Genomic DNA, 26325 nt, shown 5'->3' on the forward strand with positions numbered 1-26325 from the left:
CTGCCTGATTTTGCTGTGGTTACTATCCTATACTTTTTTCTAAGTATGTCTGCAGGAAAATGATTCTCGGGGTTGTACGTGGTGATTTATATGTACTCGGATAATAAAATTTACTTTTAAATTTGAGTTTCGGGGGACTTCCTTTGATTCTGAAAACGAACTGAGACTGACATCTCCAGCTCCCAGTAGCAGCCCGTTCTCAGACAAACTCTCAGCCAATCAGCGATCACTGCTGGGAGAAGGATGTTCTCATTGGCTGAGGGGTGTCAGTGGGCGGGACGCTGAGCGCTGGAAGCGGGCCGGAGTCCGGAATCGGGACCGAGTGAGGCCGGAGACTGGGAGCTGCGCCTCGGGTTTCGGCTGCAACACCGGCGGGTCCTGAATCCTTTCGAAGGCAGAGCTGAAGAGACTGACGGAGATTCCGTGATATGTTTCAGCTACACGGAGGGCGCCCGGCCTTTCCCCGCCGAGGATCGGGGCCTGTTGTCTGGACTCGTCCCCTGCTGCTGGGAGACGGGAGCTGCCCCGCAGCGGCTGCCGATGGATCTCCGGAGCTCTCACCGCTCCCCTGTGCAATCCGAATGGCTGAAATCCAAAGGAAAACAAGGCACAAAGGTAAACTCGTACTTTAGAAAATAAGAAACAGGAGCAGGCGTGGCCATTCGGCCCGTTGCGCCTGTCCTACCCTTTCCTCAGAATACACCCGATCTTTGATCTCAGCGCCACTTTCCTGCAACGTTCCCAACATCGCAGAGCCCTTAAATTTGGCTTTTTGAATTTAGAAAACTTGTGAAGAACATTCCAAATATTCACCACAATCTGAGTGAGGAAATTTCTCCGCACCCTGTCAAAACCCTGTGAAACTGTGTCTGTCTCAGTCAGACCACCTCTCATTTATCTAGTTTTGAGACAGGCCCAGTCAGTGTAATCTCTCGGAGGACACAACCACATCCCTGAAGTCAATCTGGGAAAATCCTTCATTCCCTTTATCCCATAGACTGTCTCTGGGAAGGAGACCAGACCTGTGCACAGTGTTCCATGTTGGCCCTCAACAGGACCCCACATACCTTCAGAGGAGATCTTTATTCTTGTATTAGACCATGAGACCATTTTCCCTATAATGTCTGTTTAACCATTTCATCATGACTGATCAATTTTTTCCTGTCTGCAGCTACAATATCTCCTGCCGCACCCCCCACCCCATATCCCGTCATGCCCTGACCAATCAAAAATCAATCAACCTCTGTCTTCAATATACATAATGACTTGGCCTCCCAAGCTGCCTGGGGCAAAGATTTCCACAGACTCAGTTCTCTCTGCTACAGAAATTCTTCCTCATCTCAGCTCCAAAAGGAACCCCTCTATATTGATGCTATGTCCTCTGGTCTTAGACCCACCCACCAGAGGAAACACCCTCTCCACATTCACTCCATCACAGTCCTTCAGTATTCAATAGGTTTCAATTAGGGTACCCTTCAGTCTTCTGAATTCCAGTGAATTCAGGCCCAGAGCCATTGAGCGATTTTCATATAACAAGCCATTTAATCCTGGAATCATTTTCATGAACTGCATTTGAACCCTTTCCAGTTTCAGCTCACCCTTTCCAAGATAAGGGACACAAAACTGCTCTCAGTACTCCAAGTGAGCCTCACCAGTGCTTTATAAAGACTCAACATTACATCTTTGCATTTGTAGTCTCGTCCTCTTCAAATGAATGGTGACAACACATATGCCTTCCTCACCACAGACTCCTGCAAATTAACCTTCAGGGAATCCTGCACAGGGACTCCCAAATCCCTTTGCATCTCAGTTTTTGAATTTTCTCTCCATTTAGAAAATAGTCCATTAGACAATAGCTGCAGGAGTAGGCCATTCGACCCTTTGAGTCAGCACCGCCATTCACTGTGATCATGGCTGATCATCCACTATCAGTATCCAGTTCCTACCTTATCCCCATAACCTTTGATTCCACTATCTTTAAGAGCTCTATCCATCTCTTTTTTGAAAGCATCCAGAGACTTGGCCTTCTGGGGCAGAACATTCCATTTATCCACAACTCTCTGGGTGAAAAAGTTTGTCCTCAACTCCGTTCTAAATGGCCTACCCCTAATTCTTAATCCATGGCCTCTGGTTCTGGACTCACCCATCAGCGGGAACATGCTTCCTGCCTGCAGCGTATCCAATCCCTTAATAATCGTATATGTTTCAATAAGATCCCCTCTCAGCTTTCTAAATTCCAGAGAATACAAGCCCAGTCGCTCCAATCTTTCAACATATGACAGTCCCGGCATCCCGGGAATTAACCTTGTGAACCTACGCTGCAGTCCCTCAATAGCAAGAATGTCCTTCCTCAAATTTGGAGACCAAAACTGTACATAGTACTCCAGGTGTGGTCTCACTGGGGCCCTGTACAGCTGCAGAAGGACCTCTTTGCTCTTATACTCAATTCCCCTTGTTATGAAGGCCAGCATGCCATTAGCTTTCTTCACTGCCTGCTGTACTTGCATGCTTGCTTTCAGTGACTGATGTACAAGAACACCTCGATCTCGTTGTGCTTCCCCTTTTCCTAACTTGACTCCATTTAGGTAATAATCTGTCTTCCCGTTCTTACCACCAAAGTGGATAACCTCACATTTATCCACAATAAACTGCATCTGCCCACTCACCCAGCCTGTCCAAATCACCCTGCATTCTCATAACATCCTCCTCACATTTCACACTGCCACCCAGCTTTGTGTCATCGGAAAATTCGCTAATGTTACTTTTAATTCCCTCATCTAAATCATTAATATATATTGTGAACAGCTGCAGTCCCAGCACTGAACCCTGCGGTACCCCACTGGTCACCGCCTGCCATTCCGAAAGGGACCCGTTAATCGCTACTAGTTGTTTTCTGTCAGCCAGCCAATTTTCAATCCATGTCAGTACTCTGCCCCCAATACCATGTGCCCTAATTTTGCCCACTAATCTCCTATGTGGAACTTTATCAAAGGCTCTCTGAAAGTCCAGGTACAGTATAAGAACCATAAGACACAAGAGCAAAATTAGGCCATTTGGCCCATCGAGTCTGCTCCACCATTCAATCATGGCTGATCCTTTTTTTTTTAAATCTCCTCCTCAATCCCAGAACCTGGCCTTCTGTCTGTAACCTTTGCTGTCATGTCCAAACAAGAAGCTGTCAATCTCTGCATTAAATACACCCAATGACCTGGCCTTCACAGCTTCATGTGGCAACAAATTCCACAAATTCACCACCCTTTGCTGAAAGAAATTTCTTCGCATCTCTGTTTTGAAAGGGTGCCCCTCTATTCTGAGGCTGTGCCCTCTTGTCCTGGACACTCCCAGCATGGGAAACATCCTTTCTATATCTACTGTCTTGGCCTTTCAGCATTCTAAAGATTTCAATGAGATCCCCCCCCACACCTCATCCTTCTGAATTCCCGCAAGTACAGACCCAGAACCATCAAACATTCCTCGTATGATAACCCTTTCATTCCTGGAATCATCCTTGTGAACCTCCTCTGGACCTTCTCCAATGCCAGCACATCTTTTCTCAGATGAGGGAGCCAAAAATGTTCACAATACTCAAGGTGAGGCCTCACCAGTGCCTTATAAATCCTCAGCATCACCTCCTTGCTCTAGTATTCTAGACCTCTTGAAATGAATGCTAACATGGCATTTGCCTTCCTCATCACCGAACCAACTCAACCTGCAAGTTAACCTTCAGGGTGTTCTGCACAAGGACTCCCAAGTCCATCTGCAGCTCAGATTCTTGGATTTTCTCCCCGTTTAGATAATATTCCACTCGTTTATTTCTACTGCCGAAGTGCCTGACCAGGTATTTTACAACATCGTATTTAATTTGCCACTTTCTTGCCCATTCTCCCAATCTGCCTAAGTCCTTCTGCATCCTACCTGATTCCTCAACAGTACCAGCCCCTCCACCAATCTCCGTGTCATCAGCAAACTTGGAAACAAAGCCATCTATTCCATCATCTAAATTATTAATATACAGAATAAAAAGAAGTCCCAACACCGAGCCCTGTGGAACACCACTAGTCACTGGCAGCCAACCAGAAAATGATCTTTTTATTCCCACTTGCTGCCTCCTACCAATCAGCCAATGCTCCAACCATGTTAGTAACTTTACTGTTATACCATAGGCTCTTAACTTGGTAAGCAGCCTCATGTGTGGCACCTTGTCAAAGGCCTTCTGGAAGTCCCAATACACAACATCCACTGCATCCCCTTTATCTATCCTACTTGTAATCTCCTCAAAGAATTCCAACAGTTTTGTCAGGTAAGATTTTCCCTGAAGGAAACCACTCTGACTTTGTACTATCTTGTCCTGTGTCATCAAGTACTCCATCAGCTCATCCTTAACAATTGACTCTAACATCTTCCCAACCACTGAGGCCAGGCTAACTGGTCTATAATTTCCTTTCTGCTGCCTTCCTCCTGTCTTAAAGAGTAGAGTAACATTTGCAATTTTCCAGTCCTCTGGCACCATGCCAGAGTCCATTGATTTTTGAGAGATCATTTCTAATTCCACAACAATCTCTGGTGCTACCTCTTTCAGATCCCTAGGGTGCAGTTCCTCTGGTCCGGGGGAGTTATGTACCTTTAGGTCTTTCAGCTTTTTGAGCAGCTTTTCTCTTGAAACAGCAACTGCACCCACTTCTCTTCCTTCACACATTACAACATCAGGCACACTGCTAGTGTCTTCCACAGTGAAAACTGACACAAAATACTCATTTAGTTCATCAGCCATCTCCCTGTCCCCTGTTATTATTTCTCCTGCCTCATTTTCTAGCGGTCCTATGTCCACTGTCATTTCTCTTTTATTTTTAACATACTTGAGAAAACTCTTCCTATCCACTTCGTTATCATTTGCTAGTTTGGTTTCAGATTTCATCTTTTCCCTTCTAATTATTTTTAATTTTTAATTTCTAATTTTTTTTAATTGCTCTCTGTAGCTTTTTAAAACTGTTCCAATCGTCTATTTTCCCACTAATTTTTGCTTTGTTGGGAGACCTGTATATAACTGCTATCAATGTCCAGTTACCCTTGCAGTTTTTTAACTCAACCCACAATGATTCAACATCTTCTGACTCTTTGTCACATCTTTCCACTGATTTGTTGTCATTCTTTACCGGTAGAGCCACATCACCCCCTCTGCCAATGTTCCAATATAATGTGTAAACTGAGACATTCTGCTCCCAACTATAACCATCCTTCAGCCACCATTCAGTGATGGCCACAACATACACCGGGCAATCTGTAATATTGCAACAACAAGATCATCCACCTTATTTCCTATACTACGCGCATTTAGATACAACACCTTGAGTACTGTATTTGCTGTCCTTTCTGATTTTGCATCCCTAATGATTTGTTGGCTACATCTAAGTCCCAACACCTGCCTGCCCTTCCTGACAGTCTGACTGCACGCTGCTTTTACTTTTTTACCATCCATCTTAATCTGAGTCTTTTCACTCCGATTCCCACCCTGCCCTGCCAAGTTAGTTTACACCTTCCCCAACAGCTCCGACAAATAGAAACCATAGAAAAACTACAGCACAGAAACAGGCCTTTTGGCCCTTCTTGGCTGTGCCAAACCATTTTCTGCCTAGTCCCACTGACCTGCACATGGACCACATCCCTCCATACACCTCCCATCTGTGTATCTATCCAAAAAATTCTTAAATGTTAAAAAAGAACCCGCATTTACCACCTCGTCTGGCAGCTCATTCCATACTCCCACCACTCTCTGTGTGAAGAAGCCCCCCCAATAATGTTCCCTTTAAACTTTTCCCCCCTCACCCTTAACCCATCTCCTCTGTTTTTTTTCTCCCTGTGCCTCAGTGGAAAAAGCCTGCTTGCATTCACTCTATCTATACCCATCATAATTTTATACACCTCTATCAAATCTCCCCTCATTCTTCTACGCTCCAGGGAATAAAGTCCTAACCTATTCAACCTTTCTCTGTAACTGACTTTCTCAAGTCCCGGCAACATCCTTGTAAACCTTCTCTGCACTCTTTCAACCTTATTTATATCCTTCTGTAAATTGGTGACCAAAACTGAACACAATACTCCAGATTCGGCCTCACCAATGCCTTATACAACCTCATCATAACATTCCAGCTCTTATACTCAATAATTTGATTAATAAATGCCAATGTACCAAAAGCTCTCTTTATGACCCTATCTACCTGTGACGCCACTTTTAGGGAATTTTGTATCTGTATTCCCAGATCCCTCTGTTCTACTGTACTCCTCAGTGCCTTACCATTAACCCTGTATGTTCTACCTCGGTTTGTCCTTCCAACGTGCAATACCTCACACTTGTCTGTATTAAGCTCCATCTGCCATTTTTCAGCCCATTTTTCCAGCTGTTCCAAGTCCCTCTGCAGGCTCTGAAAACCTTCCTGACTGTCTACTACACCTCCAATCTTTGAATCATCAGCAAATTTGCTGATCCAATTTACCACATTATCATCCAGATTATTGATATAGGTGACAAATAACAATGGACCCAGCACTGATCCCTGTGGCACACCACTAGTCACAGGCCTCCACTCGGAGAAGCAATTCTCTACTACCACTCTTTGGCTTCTTCCATTGAGCCAAATGTCTAATCCAATTTACCACCTCTCCATGTAGACCTAGCGACTGAATTTTCCTAACTAACCTCCCATGCGGGACCTTGTCAAAGGCCTTACTGAAGTCCATGTAGAGAATATCCACTGCCTTCCCTTCATCCACTTTCCTGGTAACCTCCTTGAAAAACACCAATAGATTGGTCAAACATGACCTACCACGCACAAAGCCATGTTGACTCTCCCTAATAAGTCCCTGTCTATCCAAATGCTTGTAGATTCTGTCTCTGAGTACTCCTTCCAATAACTTACCTACTACCGACGCTAAACTTACCGGCCTATAATTACCCGGATTACTTTTCGATGCTTTTTTAAACAACGGAACAACATGAGCCACTCTCCAATCCTCCGGCACCTCACCTGTAGACAGCGACATTTTAAATATTTCTGCCAGGGCCCCTGCAATCTCAACACTAGTCTCCTTCAAAGTCCAAGGGAACACCCTGTCAGGTCCCGGGGATTTATCCACTTTAATTTTCCTCAAGACAGCAAGCACCTCCTCCTTTTCAATCTGTACAGTTTCCATGATCTCACTACTTGTTTCCCTTAATGCCAGCTTCCTTAGTAAATACAGACGCAAAAAAGCGATTTAAGATCTCCCCCATTTCCTTTGGTTCCACACATAAAAGACCACTCTGATCTTCAAGAGGACCAATTTTATCCCTTACAATCCTTTTGCTCTTAATATACCTGTAAAAGCTCTTTGGATTATCCTTCACTTTGACTGCCAAGGCGACTTCATGTCTTCTTTTAGCCCTCCTGATTTCTTTCTTAAGTATTTTCTTGCACTTCTTATACTCCTCAAGCACCTTATTTACTCCCTGTTTCCTATACATGTCATACAACTCCCTCTTCTTCTTTATCAGAGTTGCAATATCCCTTGACAACCAACGTTCCTTATTCCTATTCATTTTGCTTTTAATCCTGACAGGAACATACAAACTCTGCACTCTCAAAATTTCTCCTTTTAAGGCTTCCCACCTACCAATCACATCCTTGCCAGAGAACAACCTGTCCCAATCCACACTTTTTCAATCCTTTCTCATTTCTTAAAATTTGGCCTTCTTCCAGTTCAGAACCTCAACGCTAGGACCAGATCTATCCTTGTCCATGATCAAGTTGAAACTAATGGTGTTATGATCACTGGAACCAAACCGCTCCCCTGCACAGACTTCCGTCACCTATCCTAACTCGTTTCCTGACAGGAGATCCAATAATGCATCCCCTCTAGTTGGTTCCTCTATATACTGATTTGGAAAACTTTCCTGAACATATTTTACAAACTCTAAACTATCTAGACCCCTAAAAGTATGGGAGTCCCAATCAATGTATGGAAAATTAAAATCCCCTACCACCACAACTTTATGTTTCCTGCAGTTGTCTGCTATCTCTCTGCAGATTTGCTCTTTTAATTCTCGTTGACTATTGGGTGGTCTGTAATACAATCCCCCTAATCTGGCCATACCTTTCCTGTTTCTCAGCTCCACCCATAAGGACTCAGTAGACAAGCCCTCTAATCTGTCCTGCCAGAGCACTGCTGTAATATTTTCCCGAACAAACAATGCCACTCCCCCACCGTTCATTCCTCTGCCTCGATCACATCTGAAACATCGGAACCCTGGAATATTAAGCTGCCAGTCCTGCCCCTCCTGTAGCCAAGTTTCACTAATTGCTATAACATCATAATTCCATGTGTTAATCCATGCCCTCAACTCATCCACCTTCCCCGCAATACTCCTAGCATTGAAATATATACACCTCAGAATATTTTTACCACCATTCACAACCTTTCTATTAGCGGATTTGCTTGAACTTTTAACATTTATTTTCACCCCAGCCACACTGTCAGCTCTGGCACTCTCGTTCCTATCCCCCTGCAAATCTAGTTTAAAGCCTCCCCAAAAGCACTAACAAACCTCCCTGAAAGGATATTGGTCCCCCTGTAGTTCAAGTGTAACCCGTCTCTCTTGTACAGGTCCCACCTGCCCCAGAAGAGGTCCCAATGATCCTGAAATCTGAAACCCTGCCCCCTACATCATTTCCTTAGCCACTTGTTCATCCTCCAGAGCATCCTATTCCTACCCTCACTGGCACGTAGCACAGGTAGCAATCCTGAGATTACCACCCTTGAGCTCCTGCTTTTCAACTTCCTACCAAGCTCTCCATACTCACTCTCCAGGACCTCCTCACTCTTCCTTGCTATGTCATTGGTACCGATGTGCACCACAACATCTGGCTGATCACCCTCCCACTTCGGAATGTCATGCAAGCGATGAGAGACATCCTTGACCCTGGCACCCGGGAGGTAACAAGCCATCCTGGATTCTCTGTCACGACCACAGAACCTCCTATCTGCACCGCTAACTATCGAGTCCCCTATCACTACCGCTGTCCTCTTTTTCCACCCTCCCTTCTGCACTGCAGAGCCAGACTCAGTGCCACAGATCCGGCTACTGCAGCTAGTCCCAGGTAAGTCATCCCCCCCAACAGTATCCAATGCGGTGTACTTGTTGTTGAGGGGAATGGCCACAGGGGAACCCTGCTCTGCCTGCCCTTTCCTCTTCCCTCGCCTCATAGTGACCCAATTTCCTGTCCTCTGCTCCTTAGGCGTAACTACCTCTCTGTAGCTACTATCTCTACTCTCCTCATTGTCCTGAATGATCCGCAGGTATCCAGCTCCTGCTCCAGTTCCCTAACATGGTTTGTTAGGAGCTGCAGCTGGATGCACTTCTTGCAGGTGTCGTTGTCCGGGACACCAGAGGGCTCCCTGACTTCCCACATCCTGCAAGAGGAGCATTCCAACATCCTGCCTGCCATTCTCTCTACTCCAACAATCTGAACAAAGAAACTTGCCAGAACCTACCCCGGCCTCTGCCTGTTCTTGCCGAAGCCTGTTGAGCCAAAGCCGTCCCACTCTGACTCAGTCCACTCCGGCGATGGCCGTTGTATATGGTGGTCTGCTTTTAAACCTTGGCACGCTACGTCACGCGCCTGCGCAGTGCAGACCCTTCTCCCCGAGCAGTGTTTAAAAAAAATGACTTTTTTTTACCCGATTTCTTCACTCTCTTCTTCCCAGCTGCTTGCTTCGACTGAAACCTATGACTGCGTTCCTCTACATGGTTCTAACTCCATAATCGACTTCACAGATGACACCACGGTGGTTGGCCTGATCAGAGGGGATGACGAGACGGGCTACAGAGACGAGGTCCAGCACATGGCCTCATGGTGTGCCGACAACAATCTGGCCCTTAACACCCAGGAGACCAAGGAGATAATTGTGGACTTCAGGCATGCTAAGAGTCACACTCACATCCCCATCTACATCAACGGAACTGTAATGGACCGTGTATCAAGCTTAAAATTGCTTGGTGTCCACATTTCCGAGGATCTCACCTGGTCCCTGAACTCCGCCATCCTGATGAAAAAGGCGCAACAGCGCCTTTATTTCCTGTGGAGCATCAAGAAAGCTCACCTCTGTCCCAGGATACTGATGGACTTTTACCACTGTACCATTGAGAGCATAATCACCGAATGTATCTTAGTGTTGTATGGCAGTTGTACCGTTTCGGACCGCAAAGCACTCCAGCGTGTGGTGAAAACTGCCCAGCGGATTATCGGCACCCAATTGCTCACCGTTGAGAACATCTACCATAAACGCTGCCTGGGCAGAGTGAAAAGCATTATCAAAGATGCATCTCACCCTAACTATGGACTTTTTACTCTCCTCCCATCCGGTAGGCGCTCCAGGAGCCTCCACTCCCGCACCAGCAGACACAGGAAGAGCTTCTTCCCTGAGGCTGTGACACTGCTGAACCTCTCATCACAGCGCTAAGCAGTATTACATCCATGTTGTACTGTCTCAGTACTGTTATATTTGTGTGCTGTAGCACTTTTTTATTTGCAGCTATTTTGAAAATAACACTTCTTTGCATTTCTGGTCAGATGTTAACTGCATCTCATTGGCTTTGCATCTGTACTCGGCACAATGGCAATAAAGTTGATCTAATCCAATCTAATCTAATCAATTGTGGAGATTGCAGTTAATGTTAACACACTGGATTAAGTTGACTGGACAATGAAATGATCATCCTGTTGCAGTTGTGTAAGAGAACTGTTGGGAGCATCACAGGAAGAGTGTTTTTAGTTTTAGGAGGTTGGGATCTCATCACGCTGGGAAAATGGGATTGTTGGATTACGCAAATGCTCACTGTCACGTTCTCTGAAACACCATCTTCTCCCTATGACTAGTTGGTCTCAGGTTACACAGTTTAATAAAGTCAAAGCATTCTGTTATGCCTGAGAGTCTGTTGGTTCTCAGTTTATGAAGCAAAATTATCATGATCTGTTACCATTCTTACAGAAGAATCAAAGTATAGGTCAACTATGAATGTTGATGTAGCTGTTTGTTGTGCCTGAACTACAGGTAACGATAAATAAACAACTTACCAATCATTTATCAGTATATAAAATAGAATTACAGTGGGTGGAGGAAATTTGACTATGTAAAGTGTTCAATGCCTTTTCGGATTTAATGAGTCTTAAACAGGTTACTCTAGCAGTCGGTCAGATTTACTATTGGAAATTGATCAAACATTATTTCATACAGAGAGTATTAGTTTCTCTGTCCACTTGTTATGGATCCTTGCACTTAGAGCTTTAGTTACAACAGCTGTTCAAATTTCAACTGTGGATAAAGACCTTCCACTGAGCAAAGCAGAAGTTAAGGGGATGGTGTGGTAAGAATTGCAGGTCTGCTGGGATAATGGGCATGGGAGGAGACAACTTTGCAGAGAACATCACAGTTAGGTCTATTGGAAAAGGGATAAAACAATAAGGGGGGGGATTATATTGAAAGGACTGAGAATTGTATATTGTACGATTGAGTATTTCTTCTATCTTTTTTGGAACACATGATTCCGAGTCTTGTCGGTTTTGTCATTTGAAACAGTTGAACAGATACTATTTCAGGGTGAAGCATATCAGGCAGAAGGAAATCAAATGCAGCTTCACTACAATCTTTGTTGTTTGAAAGCTTTCATTTGAAAAATTTCTTAAATTATGGGAGTGTCTTTAATTTAATTTGCGATACAGTGTTTCATTACGTACAATCTATGGGGATTTGGGGGGTAATTTAGCTTTTAGTAAGCGTTGTTTCCCAATTCTCTACACCACACCTCAGTTCAGTAGTCGCGTAAATGCGACTTCAATTTGGAGTGTCAATCGCCGTTTATGCAAAGCCCGCCCTACTTCAACACGTTGGCCAATCATTAAATGGGAAGGCGGAGACTGTTGTGATTGTCATTGGATTAGCCAACCAGCATCAGACTAGACCGCAGCCGTCTTGTAACGTCGGACTGTGAGGTTGGTAGGCGGAATCGGATTAGATGGACATATCCACAGACTAATGGATGTGCGCATTCTGCAGTAGTTCTGTGACTGACATCTGGCGGGCCTAATGAAGGACTGTAATCAGTCTCCAGAACGATGTTTTGCTTATCCTCCCCCCCACCCCCGACACACTATCCTAATGTCCCGTACCTGCCGGTCGATGGAACAATCCGCCCGGGATTAATATCTGGGAGATCAGGCGGTGATTGTGAGGAGCCACAGCCCGGACTGGAGACACTGCGGCCGCCTCTGGCTTGTGCTCAGGTCGCGGCTTTATTAATCAACTGAAGCACCGAGGAGACCGGATATTTCACCGCGCTGATCACCTGCTCCCTAAATTTTGACTGAGTCACCGCGTAAATAAATGTGTTGATGCAACAGCTGAAATCCCTCAGCAAAAACCCGACGAGCTGAAAGATCCGTTCAGAATCATTGAAATCGAATCCTTTTCCTGAGTCCTGATAATAAATGAAATTTACAACGTATGTCATCCACAGGAGGATGAAGCTGCCGGAGAGGGTGAAGAGTAAAACCACAGACCTCCTCCTGCTCTCCATCTCCGGGTCACTGCGGTTCTCCCCCTTGCTCTGACCCTTCAGACCCTTACGGACCCGACTGGCCACTAAAATGTGTCTGACTGTCAGAGCGTTGAGCAGCAGGATCCCAGCGAAAGGCAGGAACGGAGTTAAAACCGTATCGAACCAGTCATATCCCACCCACCCGGGGTCGGTGAAGTAATTGTCTTTCATCACACAGAACCACAGTACGTCGCCGATGATCACTCTGGGTTCGAGTGTGAAGTACCGGGGGACGTGTTTCAGAAAGCACATTGCGCCGGTTGTTGTCAGAACCACAGCCGCAGTTTTTCCGGTGCAATATTTTGTTTTCAGCTTCTGGCAGCAAATGGCGACAAACCGATCAAAGGTAAAAGTGACGGTGAACCAGACAGAACAGTCTGTGGCTGTGAACGTCAGGACTTCGATAACACTGCACACAGGGGTGATGCTCAGAAAACTCCACGGGAAGTAATACACATTAATTCGATACAAAATGACCTGGGTGACAATGGTCAGTAGATCGGTCGCTGCCATGGCCACCAGGTAGCGAGTGGTGCAGGTAGAGAGGCCGCACTTTCCCCGGGACAGGATCACAATCGCCACTAAATTCACTGGAGAGGGGGAGACAGAGAGAGAGGGCAGACAGTGGGCATAACTGAATTTATTTTCCGGGAATTGACCAGGGATCGTGTTTCAGCTGAACCTCAGGAGTGCTAGACTCTGTGAGCGGCTGCTAATCTAACAATAGACACGGGTCACACTGTCTCTAACCTGCCTTCTTCAGTGTGCAGATAAGATGATGAGTCGGCAATCGTCGGCGATAAGAACGAGCGACATGGAGAAGAACAATCGGTGCTGATCCCGATTCCAGTCGCTGATGGGGCCGGTTTCACCGATTTAACCGTGACTCACCAGGTCTCTGGAAACTCAGCATCTGAGGGGGCCGAGAAGCGATACAGAGGGGAGTAACACGCACAAAATGCTGGTGCAACTCAGCAGGGCAGGCGGCATCCATGGAATTGAACAAACTCTTGATGCGGGCCGAGACCGTCTTCAGGACGAAACGCTGTCCCGATTTACGACGGATCTCAGGGGAAAGTAGCGACAACTTAGTAACCGGAGGCTGAGCGCGTCCGTTAAGGATTAATTCCACAGCGCAGTTCAATTTGATAACTCTTGTCAGCAGATCCAAGGACTCTGATCCAGGTGATCGGACCCAATTATTGACCAACAGTCAGCGGGATCCGACTGTGATCTCCACAGGGAGAGGTGAAATACAGGACTAGGGGTTTTCTCTGATCAATATCTCAGATACTTAATGAATACTTTTATTCGGTATTCACCAATCAGAGGGAACTTGACGATGGTGAGGACAATATGAGTGAGGTTGATGTTCTGGAGCATGTTGATATTAAGGGAGAGGAGATGTTGGAGTTGTTAAAATACATTAGGACGGATAAGTCCCCGGGGCCTGACGGAATATTCCCCAGGCTGCTCCATAGGCGAGGGAAGAGATCGCTTAGCCTCTGGCTGGGATCTTTAAGTCCTCGTTGTCCACGGGAATGGTACCGGGGGATTGGAGGGAGGCGAATGTTGTCCCCTTGTTCAAAAAAGGTAGTAGGGGTGGTCCGGGTAATTATAAACCAGTTAGCCTTACGTCTGTGGTGATAAAACTGTTGGAAAAGATACTTAGAGATAGGATCTATGGGCATTTAGAGAATCATGGTCTGATCAGGGACAGTCAGCATGTCTTTGTGAAGGGCAAATCGTGTCTAACAAGCCTGATAGAGTTCTTTGAGGAGGTGACCAGGCATATAGATGAGGGTAGTGCAGTGGATGTGATCTATATGGATTTTAGTAAGATATTTGACAAGTTTCCACACGGTAGGCTTATTCAGAAAGTCAGAAGGCATGGGATCCAGGGAAGTTTGGCCAGGTGGCTTCAAAATTGGCTTGCCTGCAGAAGGCAGAGGGTGGTGGTGGTGGAGGGAGTACATTCAGATTGGAGGATTGTGACTAGTGGTGTCCACAAGGATCTGTTCTGGGACCTCTACTTTTCGTGATTTTTATTAACGACCTGGATGTGGGGGTAGAAGGGTGGGTTGGCAAGTTTGCAGACGACACAAAGGTTGGTGGTGTTGTAGATAGTGTAGAGGATTGTCGAAGATTGCAGAGAGACATTGATAGGATGCAGAAGTGGACCGAGAAGTGGCAGATGGATTTCAACCCGGAGAAGTGTGAGGTGGTACACTTTGAAAGGACATACTCCAAGGCAGAGTATAAAGTAAATGGCAGGATACTTGGTAGTGTAGAAGAACAGAGGGATCTGGGGGAACATGTCCACAGATCCCGGAAAGTTGCCTCACAGGTGGATAGGGTAGTTAAGAAAACTTATGGGGTGTTAGATTTCATAAGTCGAGGGATAGAGTTTAAGAGTCGCGATGTAATGATGCAGCTCTATAAAATTCTGGTTAGGCCACTCTTGGAGTACTATGTCCAGTTCTGGTCGCCTCACTATAGGAAGGATGTGGAAGCATTGGAAAGGGTACAGAGGAGATTTACCAGGATGCTGCCTGGTTTAGAGAGTATGCATTATGATCAGAGATTAAGGGAGCTAGGGCTTTACTCTTTGGAGAGAAGGAGGATGAGAGGAGACATGATATAGGTGTGCAAGATAATAAGAGGAATAGATAGAGTGGATAGCCAGCGCCTCTTCCCCAAAGCACCACTACTCAATACAAGAGGGCATGGCTTTAAGATAAGGGGTGGGAAGTTCAAGGGGGATATTAGAGGGAGGTTTTTCACTCAGAGAGTGTTTTTTGCGTGGAATGCACTGCCTGAGTCAGTGGTGGAGGCGGATACACTAGTGAAGTTTAAGAGACTACTAGACAGGTACATGGAGGAATTTAAGGTGGGGGGGGTTATATGGGAGGCAGGGTTTGAGGTTCGGCACAACATTGTGGGCCGAAGGGCCTGTACTGTGCTGTACTATTCTATGTTCTATGTTCTATAGAGGGAACTTCACAATGTAACCATCCCCCCCCCCCCCCCCCCCGCAGTCAACCCTTTACGGGGAGATTCCCCTCCCCTACACTGGGATAAATCTGGACATGGTGTCATTAAAGGAAAGAACATCGTTCAAGTCGATCCCGTGAGTTAAAAGACAGACAGAGGCTTAATTCCACTTATCAATACGTACTGAGCATGAGAGTGTTGAGCTGACGGGATCGATATCTCTGTCGATTATTTTTGTAATGGTCATCAAGTGGGAAACTTGTAAAATTGTCATAAACAGGTTCACGCCGGTTAACACTCAGAAATACCAAACATGAATTGCTCTGCTCACTCACCAGGAACTCCAATGACGGCAATGAACACGTACAACATTTTCGCCACACGCTCGTACCTATCCAACATTGCAGATATTGTCTCTGTCCAGTGACTTGTCCCCCTGCGCGGTGTCTCTGAGTGAAATGTTAAGGCAGCACATGCCTGTGGTTTTAATGCCATTTAGCTACTCCACAGGGACAGATTCAACAGATTTAAAAATAAAGGGTTTCACATTACAGTATTTACAAGCCGATTACCTCAGACAGCTGCAATACCCGCGGTGACAGTTTGTGTTTAATTTTCTGAATTACTATTTAGACATTTGTGGGAGTTAGTTTGTCCCAACAAAGGTAACTGAACCCTCCGAGGTGTCTTAACAATTAAATGTGCTTTTACTGTAAATATGTACTTCAAAGGAACCATTTGTCAAACACAGAATATTGAAGTAAATTATGTCATTGTAGCTTTTGAAATAGTATTGAATCACCTACTGTTACCATTCTCCTCAAGATTATAAATTCGCAATGCAGTTTGTGTTCGGGGGACTCTACCGAGAGGGTCTCCAAGAAAATGTCTGTGGTGATGAATAAACACTTTCACGTCCGCGCAACCCTCTAATATCTTCAGTGACTTAGTCACAATCAGAACATCTGTGGGCTCGTTCAGGACCTATCCCTAACCATAACGCATGGTCATCAAACACAGCAGTCTAATCCTATCACCCCGTATGTGTCAAAGAACACGGCAGAGAGCTGGAAACGGAGATAAGAAAGTGTGGTTGTGTGCGTATGTGTGTGTCCGTGTCTCTGTGCATTTGTCTGTCTTTGTTTCTGTGTGTGTGTGTGTGAGTGTGTGTGTGTGTGTGTGTGTGTGTGTGTGTGTGTGTGTCTCAGTGTGTGTCAGTGTGTTTCTGTGTGTGTGTGTGGGGGGGGGGGTAGATCCATCGTCTCTGCTTGACCCTGCCCGTATATACTCGTGTCCGTATCCAATTCAGTTCATCCCCCTTGGTTTAGAACCTTCCCATCTGTCTCCGAAAACTGCAGGTGCCCTCGAACTCTCATTTCAAGCACTTCACAAAATGTCTACCTCAACCATCAAGAAGCAAGAGCTGAGGTCAAGATTCAAACTGCATTTATTATTAATGCATGTACAAATGAAACAACCTTGAGACTTGTAACAGCTCCAAATCAGCAGACACCACCACCTGCTCATGAGATAATCCCAGAGCAAGAATCATTTCAAACTTATAGAAACCATAGAAACCATAGAAACTACAGCACAGAAACAGGCCCTTTGGCCCTTCTTGGCTGTGCCGAACCATTTTCTGCCTAGTCCCACTGACCTGCACACGGACCATATCCCTCCATACACCTCCCATCCATGTATCTGTTCACAACTGTTCATAAAACTGTTCACAAAATGGCTGTCGCCATTTAAAAAAAAGCAAGAACAGAGTTCAAAATTTATTTTCCAATCTTTTTATTAATTTTCAAAATTATAAACATAGCAACACTATTAATAAACAGAGATTGGGATGACATTATTAATAATTGGCATTGCAAATATTGCATTGGTAATAATACAGATGTATAAAGTTTCCCAGACTCTAAATATAATTAAACATGGTAGAAGGATAAATGAGAAAAAATCTAAAAAAAAACAAATTAGAAAAGAAAAAAAAAGACATATTAATTAAACTAAGCAATATTAACCTAAACTAAATAAAACTGAAAACAGGACTATAGAAAAATAAAAGACAGGCTAACATATTACATTAGATAAAATCATTAATGTCGTTAACTCCACTCCTCTATACGTGTATTATAAGTTAAAAAAAAAAGGATTCGAGAAGGTCAAATTATATCATATGGAAATGTTGAATAAATGGTCTCCAAGTTTCTTCAAATTTAATGGAAGGGTCGAAGGTGCCACTTCTAATTTTCTCTAAATTTAAACAAGATGTAGTTTGAGAAAACCATTGAAATGTAGTAGGGGGATTGACCTCTTTCCAGTTCAATAAGATACATCTTCTAGCCATTAATGTTAAAAAAAAAAATCATTCGACAGGATGAAGGGGAGAAGTAACTATCATCCATCATTGGTAACCCAAATATTGCAGAAACAGGGTGTGGTTGTAAATTAATATGCAAAACAGTAGAAATAATATCAAAGATATCTTTCCCATATTTATGTAAGAAAGGGCAAGACCAAAACATATGAGTCAAGGAAGCAACTTCATAATGGCATCGATCACAAATTGGGCTTATACCTGCATAGAAACGAGTTAATTTGTCTTTAGACTTATGTGCCCTATGTACCACCTTAAATTGTATCAATGTATGTTTAGCACATGAAGAGGACGTGTTATCTAATTGAAATGTTTCCCCCATTTTTCTATAGGTAAAGGAAGTTGGAGTTCTCCTTCCCATTCAGTCTTAATTTTGTCAGATATACCTGAATTTATTTTCAAATTCAAATGATAAATGAATGCTATTAAACCCTTCTGAAAAGGATTTAAACTTGGAATTTTTCCATAATATCAATTGGATGTGAAGTTGGAAATGTGGGTAAATTAATATTTAAAAGGTTTCTAATTTGTAATTATCTGAAAAAGTGAGATCTAGGCAAATTATATTTATTAGATAACTGTTCAAACGATATGAAACAGTTTTCCAAAATAGATCACGAAAGCTAAATATACCCTTCATTTTCCATACCGAAAAAGCTTGATCTATAATAGAAGGTTGAAAGAAAAAATTAGACGTAATAGGGCTTGATGAAATAAATTGGGTCAAGCCAAAAAAAATTACGAAATTGAAACCTTATTTGTATTTTGTGTTTAATTATTGGATTAACCATTTGTTTATTTAATTTAGAACTAACAAATGGTGAAGAAGTCCTTAAAATGGAAGTCAAAGAAAACCCTTGGAGAGATTTACATTCCAGGTTTACCCATTGCGGGCGTAAAGTTATATCCAAATCCTGTGTCCAAAATATTAAATATCGGATATTAATTGCCCAATAGTAAAATCTAAAATTTGGTAAAGCCAAACCACCGCCCTCTTTAGACTTCAGTAAATATTTATTACTTAATCTAGGATTTTTGTTCTGCCATATATATGAAGAGATTTTTAGAATCCAAAGTATCAGAGAAGGATCTAGAAATAAAAATTGGTAATGCTTGAAACAAGTATACAAGTTTTGGTAGGAGAATCATCTTAATAGCGTTAATTCGACCAAGCATTGAGAGAAACAATGGCGACCATTTAATAAAAATGTGATTAATTTGATCAATTCAAGGCAAAAAAAAGTTATGCTTAAATAAATCCTTATGTTTCTTAGTAATTTTAACACCCAGATCAGTAAAATAATCATTAAGCAGTCTGAATGGTAAACATCTATAAATTGGAACCTGCATGTTTAAAGGGAAAAGTTCACTTTTATTAAGGTTCAATTTAGAGCCCGAAAAATTACTAAACTTATCAAGCAAGGATAGGAGTGCCCGGAATTTCGGGGTTAGAAATATATAGTAATAAATCATCAGCGTATAGTGATAACTTAGGTGTTTCATTCCCACGAGTGACAACAAATATAATAGTTGATTCACGAATAGCAATGGCCAAGGGTTCTAAAGCAATATCAAACAGCAATGGACTAAGAGGATAACCTTGCCTGCTGCCGCCAAACAACTGAAAAATAGGAGATCTCTGATTATTGGTAAATACCGACGCCGAAGGGGTAAAGTATATTAATTTAGTCCAAGATATAAACGTCGAACTAAATAAATGCGTCCATTCAACCCTGTCAAACGCTTTCTCAGCACCTAGTGAAATGACACGTTCTGGAGTTCAAGGTGAAGGAGTAAAAACAATATTCATTAATCTCCTAATATTAAAAAAAAACAACGATTTTTAATATAACCCGTCTGATCAACATAAATAATTTGAGACAATACTTTTTCCAATCTGGCCGCTAATATTTTAGAAAAAAATTTGGAATCTACATTCAGCAAAGTTATAGGCCTATATTGTACACATTCTGTGGGATCTTTATCTATTTTTTCGATGAATTCAGGTAAAGCACCTGGTTCGAATGGTTTCACAGTAGAATTTTTTCAAATCCTTTTCTAATATTCTTTCACCTTAGCTATATAGATTTTTTAAGGGTGCATCATCTAGAGGTCAAAATTCATATTGTATTAATTATTGAAGTATTTATAGACGAACAAACTCGAGAATTGGCATGTCAACAAATAGGCTTAAAAACTTCTATAGAAGTATAATGGAGAGCACTCTGACCGTGAGCATCACAGTCTGGTATGCGGGTGGGAGTGGGGGGGGGGGGGCGTGCTACTGCACAGGACCAAAAGAAACTGCAGATAGTTGTAAATGTAGTCAGCTCCATCTTGGGTACTAGCCTATAAAGTATCCAGAACATTTTCAGGGAGAGGTGTCTTAGAAAGGCATCGTCCATTATTAAGGATCTCCAGCATCCAGGACATGAACTTTTCTCACTGTTACCATCAGGTAGGTGGCACAGAAGCCTGAAGGCACACGTTCAGCGATGAAGAAACAGCTTTTTCGCCTCTGCCATCCGATTCCTAAATGAACATTTAACCCTTGGACACTACCTTACTTATTTAATATACAGTATTTCAGTTTTTGCATATTTTTAATCTGTTAAATATATGTATACTGTAATTTATTTACTTATTTATTTATTATTTTTTTTTCTCTCTCTTCTTAATATTTATTATTATTTATTTATTATTTCCTTTTTTTATATTGTATTTGCATAGTTTGTTCTCTTTTGCACATTGTATTTATGTCCATGATCTTGGGTTTGGTCTTTCATTGATTCAGTCTTGATTCTTGGACTTACTGAGTTTGCCTCAAGCAATGAATCTCAGGATTGCGCATGGTGACATAGATATACTTTGACAATACATTTACTTTGTTCATTTTAAATTGTACATTTAAATTTGTAAATGTCTCTCTCAAACACAAGAGTGGAATGTGAGCTCCCAAGGTTCACTACCTGCTGCGTAAATGATTTTGTTCTGATCTGAATATTCGTCCCATCACTGTGACCCCTCTTTCGAGACACACCAGTTACTGGAAACATTCCTGAATCCAAATGGGAACTCTCAGATTCTCTTTCTCATTCTTTCAAGCACGGGAAAACTCTCTCTCTCTCTCTCTCTCTCTCTCTCTCTCTCTCTCACACACACACACACACACACACACACGCGCGCGTCAAAATGGCGACAATCATACTGTCGTACTTGATCGGACCCGATGCAATAGGAATTGTACTACAAATACACTGACACACGTAATTCTTTTCAAACCTTTATTCTCTACTCATAGCATGCTATGGGGGAAGTTACAGACTGACCTCCCAAAGGAACCAGTCCAGAAACTGCCCCCGAATTACACAATTCTCCACAATTTATAACATTGATCAGGTAGCAGGAAATCTTACGATTACAAGTTCAGACAACATTAGAATCATTTTAATCACATGCTAAAATACAACTAGGTGTAAGATAATCATTGGTAAGTTAGTTATAATTATCTTAAGCCAAAACTAGCCCATCAGTTCCTCGTTCGGAACCTTCCCCCTTTCTCCAGAACATTCTAGGCGTTACCTCATCCCTCCCATATTTAGCTATACCTTGAGCTCCTTCTGCAAGATCAGATTGCTCCTTATTTGAGCCTTTGCCAATCTTTAGAGAACAATGTCTAGTACGTCACCGGTTGCTGGGTAAAGCTTCTTTTTGACTGTCCAAAACAGTAAGCTAAGGCGCCCACAAGGTGGTTGATTATAATTTAATCATTCTCCGCTGTTTCCCCCTATTTACCTATCCCTTCATTCCATCAGTCAGGATAAGAAGGCAGTAGAAGGTGAGCAGGAAGTACAAGGTGGTATGTGATCATTAGCTGCCCTTAGTTTAGCAAAATCCTTCAAGATTGTATCCATCTTTGAGGATGACTGTTATCAAAATGATCTCCCACTGAAATTCATCAATTGCAAGGGTCATGCCCAGTGCAAGGACTGTTCAGTGTCCCTAATGCATCTGCCTTTACCGCCATCCCTAGCAGTAAACTCCACACATTTTCTGTGCTTAAAAGTTATCCTCAGTCATCCGCACAACCCACCCGCCACAACCCCCCCCCCCCAAACACACACACACACTTTTCTCCAAATCGCCTTAAAATTGGGCCTCCTTGTTTTAGCGAGATCCCCTTTGGGAAACATGCTCTGGATTTCCACTCATTTGATGCCTCCTATCATTTTGTATACCTCCATCAAGTCCCCTCTCATCCTGCTTCCTGCCAAAGAGAAAAGCCCTATCTTACTCCACCTATCCTCACAAGATACTTTCTGTGAAGTTCAATGTTGAAAGTAAATGTATTGTTAAAGTACAAATGTCAACATATACATTTTGTTGCGGGCGTGCACAGTAAATACAAAGATACGAGAAGGAATCAATGAAACACTGCACACATCAGAGACTGGCAAATCACCAATGTAGAACAGACAACAAAGAGACTAAATTGTGTAAGTCAACAAAAAGCAAAGCAAAATGGATGATAAATATGCTGTAACTATCAAGAACATGAGCTGTGGATTCCCTGAGAGCGAGTTCATTGTTGTGCTGAGTGACATTATCCCCTCTGCTTCCAAAGCCTGATCGTTGGGGTTTAATAGCTATTCCTGAACCTGGTGCTGTGGGACCTGAGGCTCCTGTAACTCCTTCTTAATGGCGGCATGGAGAAGAGAGCATCGCCTGGATGATGGGTTCTTGAATGTGGATGCAGCTTTCCTGTGACAGCGCTCCTTGTAGATGTGTTCAGTGGTGAGGAAGGCTTTACCTGTGATGGACTGGCTGCATCCACAGTATTTCAATTGTTATTGCATTCAAGGGCGTTGGTGTTTCTAAACCAGACCAGTCAGGCTATTCTCCACTAAATATCTAGAGAACATTATCAAAGTTTTAGATCACACGCTAAATCTGCTGAAACTGACATAGTATAGGCTGTAAATGCTGGTAAGTATTTCCAGAATGCCAACAAATTCCACTCCTCGGAGCCTCTACACTAAGAAAATCTGAGTAGATGTTGGGGAAATTACAGCCACACACTACTCTTTCCAACTTTACAGAATCTGCCTACGTTTCTGTTCCTCTTTCTGCCAGCAGCATTTCAAAAACCTTTGCAAATTGAAGCACACATCATTCAAGGTTCTTCTTTGTCAACTCTCTGTTACATCCTGAGAGATGTCCAGTGGGACTGAGGGGATAGATAGTGTTCATGAATTGCAGTCCAATATCACGTTTGTACAGTTCCCTGTGCTTGAAGTGTTTAACGGTGGAGTACAGTGCTGGGTGTGTACAGGACCGTGTGCTCACTGCACAGTGCTGTGAGTTTTATTGGTCTGTGTCCTGGTAGTGAAGCTCTAGATATTGTGAAGTTCACTGTCTCTGTAGTCAAATGTTGATTATTCTTGTGCAGTCACATATGCAGGATATGCTTACACCAGAGATAGACCAGTCCGTTCCCTTACAGTACGGGTCAGATGTTGTTAAGATTTCTGTTCTTACAGTACGGTGCCGGCAGTTTAAACATCACATTTAACTGCATGTGGTCTGTGTCCCCCCAATGGTCTAAATCCCCCAAAGGACTTACCCACCTAAATGGTCTGAGAGACCCAACAGCACCTCCTCTTTAGTATGAACACGCTGGAGAATATCACCATACCGCCTTTCTCATCACGCTTTCCTCCTTGTACACTGAGTGAACACCAGTGTTCATTTACTACCTCACATGCTAACTCTGCCTCCGGGTGTAAACTCCCACCTTTGTCCTTGAGTGGTCCTGTCCTCTCCCCACTCCACTGTTGTTTTCTGTGTATGCATAAGATGCCTTGGGATTCTGATTGATCCTCCTGAATGAGGACATTTCCTGGTAACTCTTCACTCTTCTGATTCACTGTGTGACTTCTTTCTTGCTTCCTGTATGTTCTTCCAAGACCCTGTCCAATTTAATCTTCCTCGTCCTTACGTATGACGCCTTTTACATTTTAAAACAAATACAATATTTCTCATCACCCTAAGTACCTGACTATCCCTGTCCTTCTCTACCCTCCTCACAGCCACAGGGAACTACTAAATACTGATCGGCATGATGTTGGTGACTCTCACATGTCAAACATCAGCTAACATTAGCTCCATCCAGTAACAGCCAGTAATATCAGCTCCGAGGCAAATCTCTATGACACCTGCCCAATTCTTCCACAAATTTACAATCATCGACCTGCAGGTCCAAACATGCTCTTAACAATAACCATCTGAAACCCTCTAGAACTGAGATCCATAAATCTTTCCGAATTAAACTCCAATCATCTTGACAGGTTTATTTCCCAATACCATACCAAGTATGTCTCCCTCCCTGGTGGACCATCTACATACTGTTTCTGGAAACCTTCCTGAACACACCAAACAAATAATGCCCCGTCCTCTCAATACTACTTACTGACCTGTAGCTCTGGATCCCAACACCCCCTCCTCATGTCACAGGATAAATATCGTCAGCGTGGCTCCAGCAAGATTCTCTGTGAGAATATTACTTTCTCTTCACTGTAACCAATTCATGTTACACCAGTCCCACTTATCCTGGAAGAGAGCATAATTATCTGTGTTCCTGATGCCCTCCTTCCTGTACAAAATTGTTAGCCTCATATTTAAGTGTACCAACTTACCATCTGTTACCTCTCAAGCATGTGGCACCTGAACTAATCCCCAAATCACCACCCGAGAGTTTTTATTTCCGAACTTTCTGCCCTACTCCTTAAATTCTGTTTGCAGGAACTTGTCTCTGTTGTTAGTTCTAATAAGGAACATGACCTCTGGCTGTTCACCCGACCCTTTCAGAATGACCCGTAACTTCTCAGAGACATCCTTGGCCATGGTATGATTGGGGTAACGCATCATCCTGCAGTCTCACTCATTTACACACAGACTCCCGTCTGTGATCCCGCTAAAGTGTTTGCTACGTGTGAGTCATATCCTTACATCCCCATGTATTTATGTGATTTCTTATAGCCTGTTTGTAATGAACATTGTATGAGAATTCATTCATTGTATTCTTCTTTGATTCAGCTCAGGCAATTTACTTGTGCATTCGCAAACAAAGGAGACTCCACAGGTTTTGAAACCACGCAATTTGTTAGAACTCGTAGGATTTTAACATAGAACAAAAAAAAAATAAACTAATGTCTACAGTAGTAGCTGCACATAATTCAAAAGAATACTTATCATCACTAAACAAGCCGATCTCTGTGAAAGAGTGAAACCACAGATCCGGCAATGTTCCTCGGACTGTTTTTTTTTCTACCTATCTAACTATTTATCTAACCATCTATTTATCTCTCTCTCTCTCCCCCTCCCTCTTCCCCTCCCTCTCCCTCTCCCCTCCCTCTCTCTCTCTCCCCCTCCCTCTCCCTCTCCCTCTCTCTCTCTCTCTCCCCCCACCCTCTCCCTCTCCCTGACTCCCTCACGCTGTCTCAGTCGCATCACTATCTCTCTGTCTCTCTCACTCTACTTTCTCTGCCTCTCTCACACTCCCGTTCCCTGGCGCTCAATCTTGCCACATCTTCCTCCTGTCCTATCCCCGGCACGCTCTCCCTCACGTGCTCTCCTTCGCGCCCTCGCGATGTCTCCTCCTGTCGCTCTCACTCGCGCGCCCCATCGCCCGCACCCTCTCCCTCACGCCCTCTACGTCACGCTCACTCTAGCGTCATCTCCGTGGCATCATCTCCCTCGCGTCCTCTCCCTCACGGGCTTTCCCGCGCGCCCTTTCCTCGCGATGTCTCATTCGCGCCCTCAGCACTCGCATCTCCATCTCTCACAGAGAAACAAGTGAAAGTGACGCGACTTTGTCTTGAAATGTCAAACAGGAAAATGCTCTTACAGAGAGATAGTTCAAGTTGGCAGTGAGAAGGAAAACCTACAGGTAGAGAAGGAGGAGAAACAAAAGATGATGAAGGAAAGGACGGGTATTGACGGGAGCAGGAGAGGTTGACAGAGACGAAAATATTCCACAAGTTCAGGCAGTTTAATCAGAACCGGGAAACAGGGGAAACAGGTTCACCCCAAGATTCAATTTAACAGGGTGGGACGAGAGGAGCAAAGGGGATTTCTCTGGGATGGTGAGGCCAGTGATGCCGTCGAGATCAGCTGTAAACAGCTGATTTGTATCTAAGGCAACACAAACAAAGCGGGAAAAGAGTGAAAAAGTTAACAGGAACCTGAACAAGGGTCTCGGACCGAAACGTCGAAAGTTTGTTCTTTTTCATAGATGCTGCCTGGCCTGCTGAGTTCCTCT

General features: G+C 43.6%; 2 protein-coding genes across 2 annotated transcripts; one reads left to right on the top strand and one right to left on the bottom strand.

Annotated features, from left to right (window-relative positions):
- Nucleotides 1-291: 291 nt before the first annotated feature.
- Nucleotides 292-10683, top strand: LOC140212710 (uncharacterized). Its single transcript, XM_072283807.1, has 2 exons — nt 292-615; nt 9739-10683. The coding sequence occupies exons 1-2, from the start codon at nt 541-543 to the stop codon at nt 10492-10494; spliced, it is 831 nt and encodes a 276-aa protein (XP_072139908.1). The 5' UTR covers nt 292-540; the 3' UTR covers nt 10495-10683.
- A 1627-nt stretch (nt 10684-12310) lies between these two features.
- LOC140184991 (probable G-protein coupled receptor 139) lies at nt 12311-25689 on the bottom strand. Its single transcript, XM_072238221.1, has 3 exons — nt 25631-25689; nt 16429-16511; nt 12311-13218 (listed from the first exon to the last, which is right to left on the bottom strand). Exons 1-3 carry the CDS (start codon nt 25687-25689, stop codon nt 12311-12313), a joined length of 1050 nt encoding a protein of 349 aa, XP_072094322.1.
- Nucleotides 25690-26325: the final 636 nt, after the last annotated feature.

Source organism: Mobula birostris, chromosome 20 (genome assembly GCF_030028105.1).
Source record: "Mobula birostris isolate sMobBir1 chromosome 20, sMobBir1.hap1, whole genome shotgun sequence".
Taxonomy (NCBI): domain Eukaryota; kingdom Metazoa; phylum Chordata; class Chondrichthyes; order Myliobatiformes; family Myliobatidae; genus Mobula; species Mobula birostris.

Coding starts and splice junctions, on each gene's coding strand:
- LOC140212710 (XM_072283807.1), top strand. CDS start 541: ATGGATCTCCGGAGCTCTCACCGCTCCCCTGTGCAATCCGAATGGCTG. Junction 616..9,738: donor AAGGAAAACAAGGCACAAAG/GTAAACTCGTAC, acceptor TCTTCTTCCCAG/CTGCTTGCTTCGACTGAAAC.
- LOC140184991 (XM_072238221.1), bottom strand. CDS start 25,689: ATGGGGCGCGCGAGTGAGAGCGACAGGAGGAGACATCGCGAGGGCGCG. Junction 16,512..25,630: donor GAGGGCGCGAAGGAGAGCAC/GTGAGGGAGAGC, acceptor TCATCACCACAG/ACATTTTCTTGGAGACCCTC. Junction 13,219..16,428: donor TCTTGAGGAGAATGGTAACA/GTAGGTGATTCA, acceptor CCCCCTCTCCAG/TGAATTTAGTGGCGATTGTG.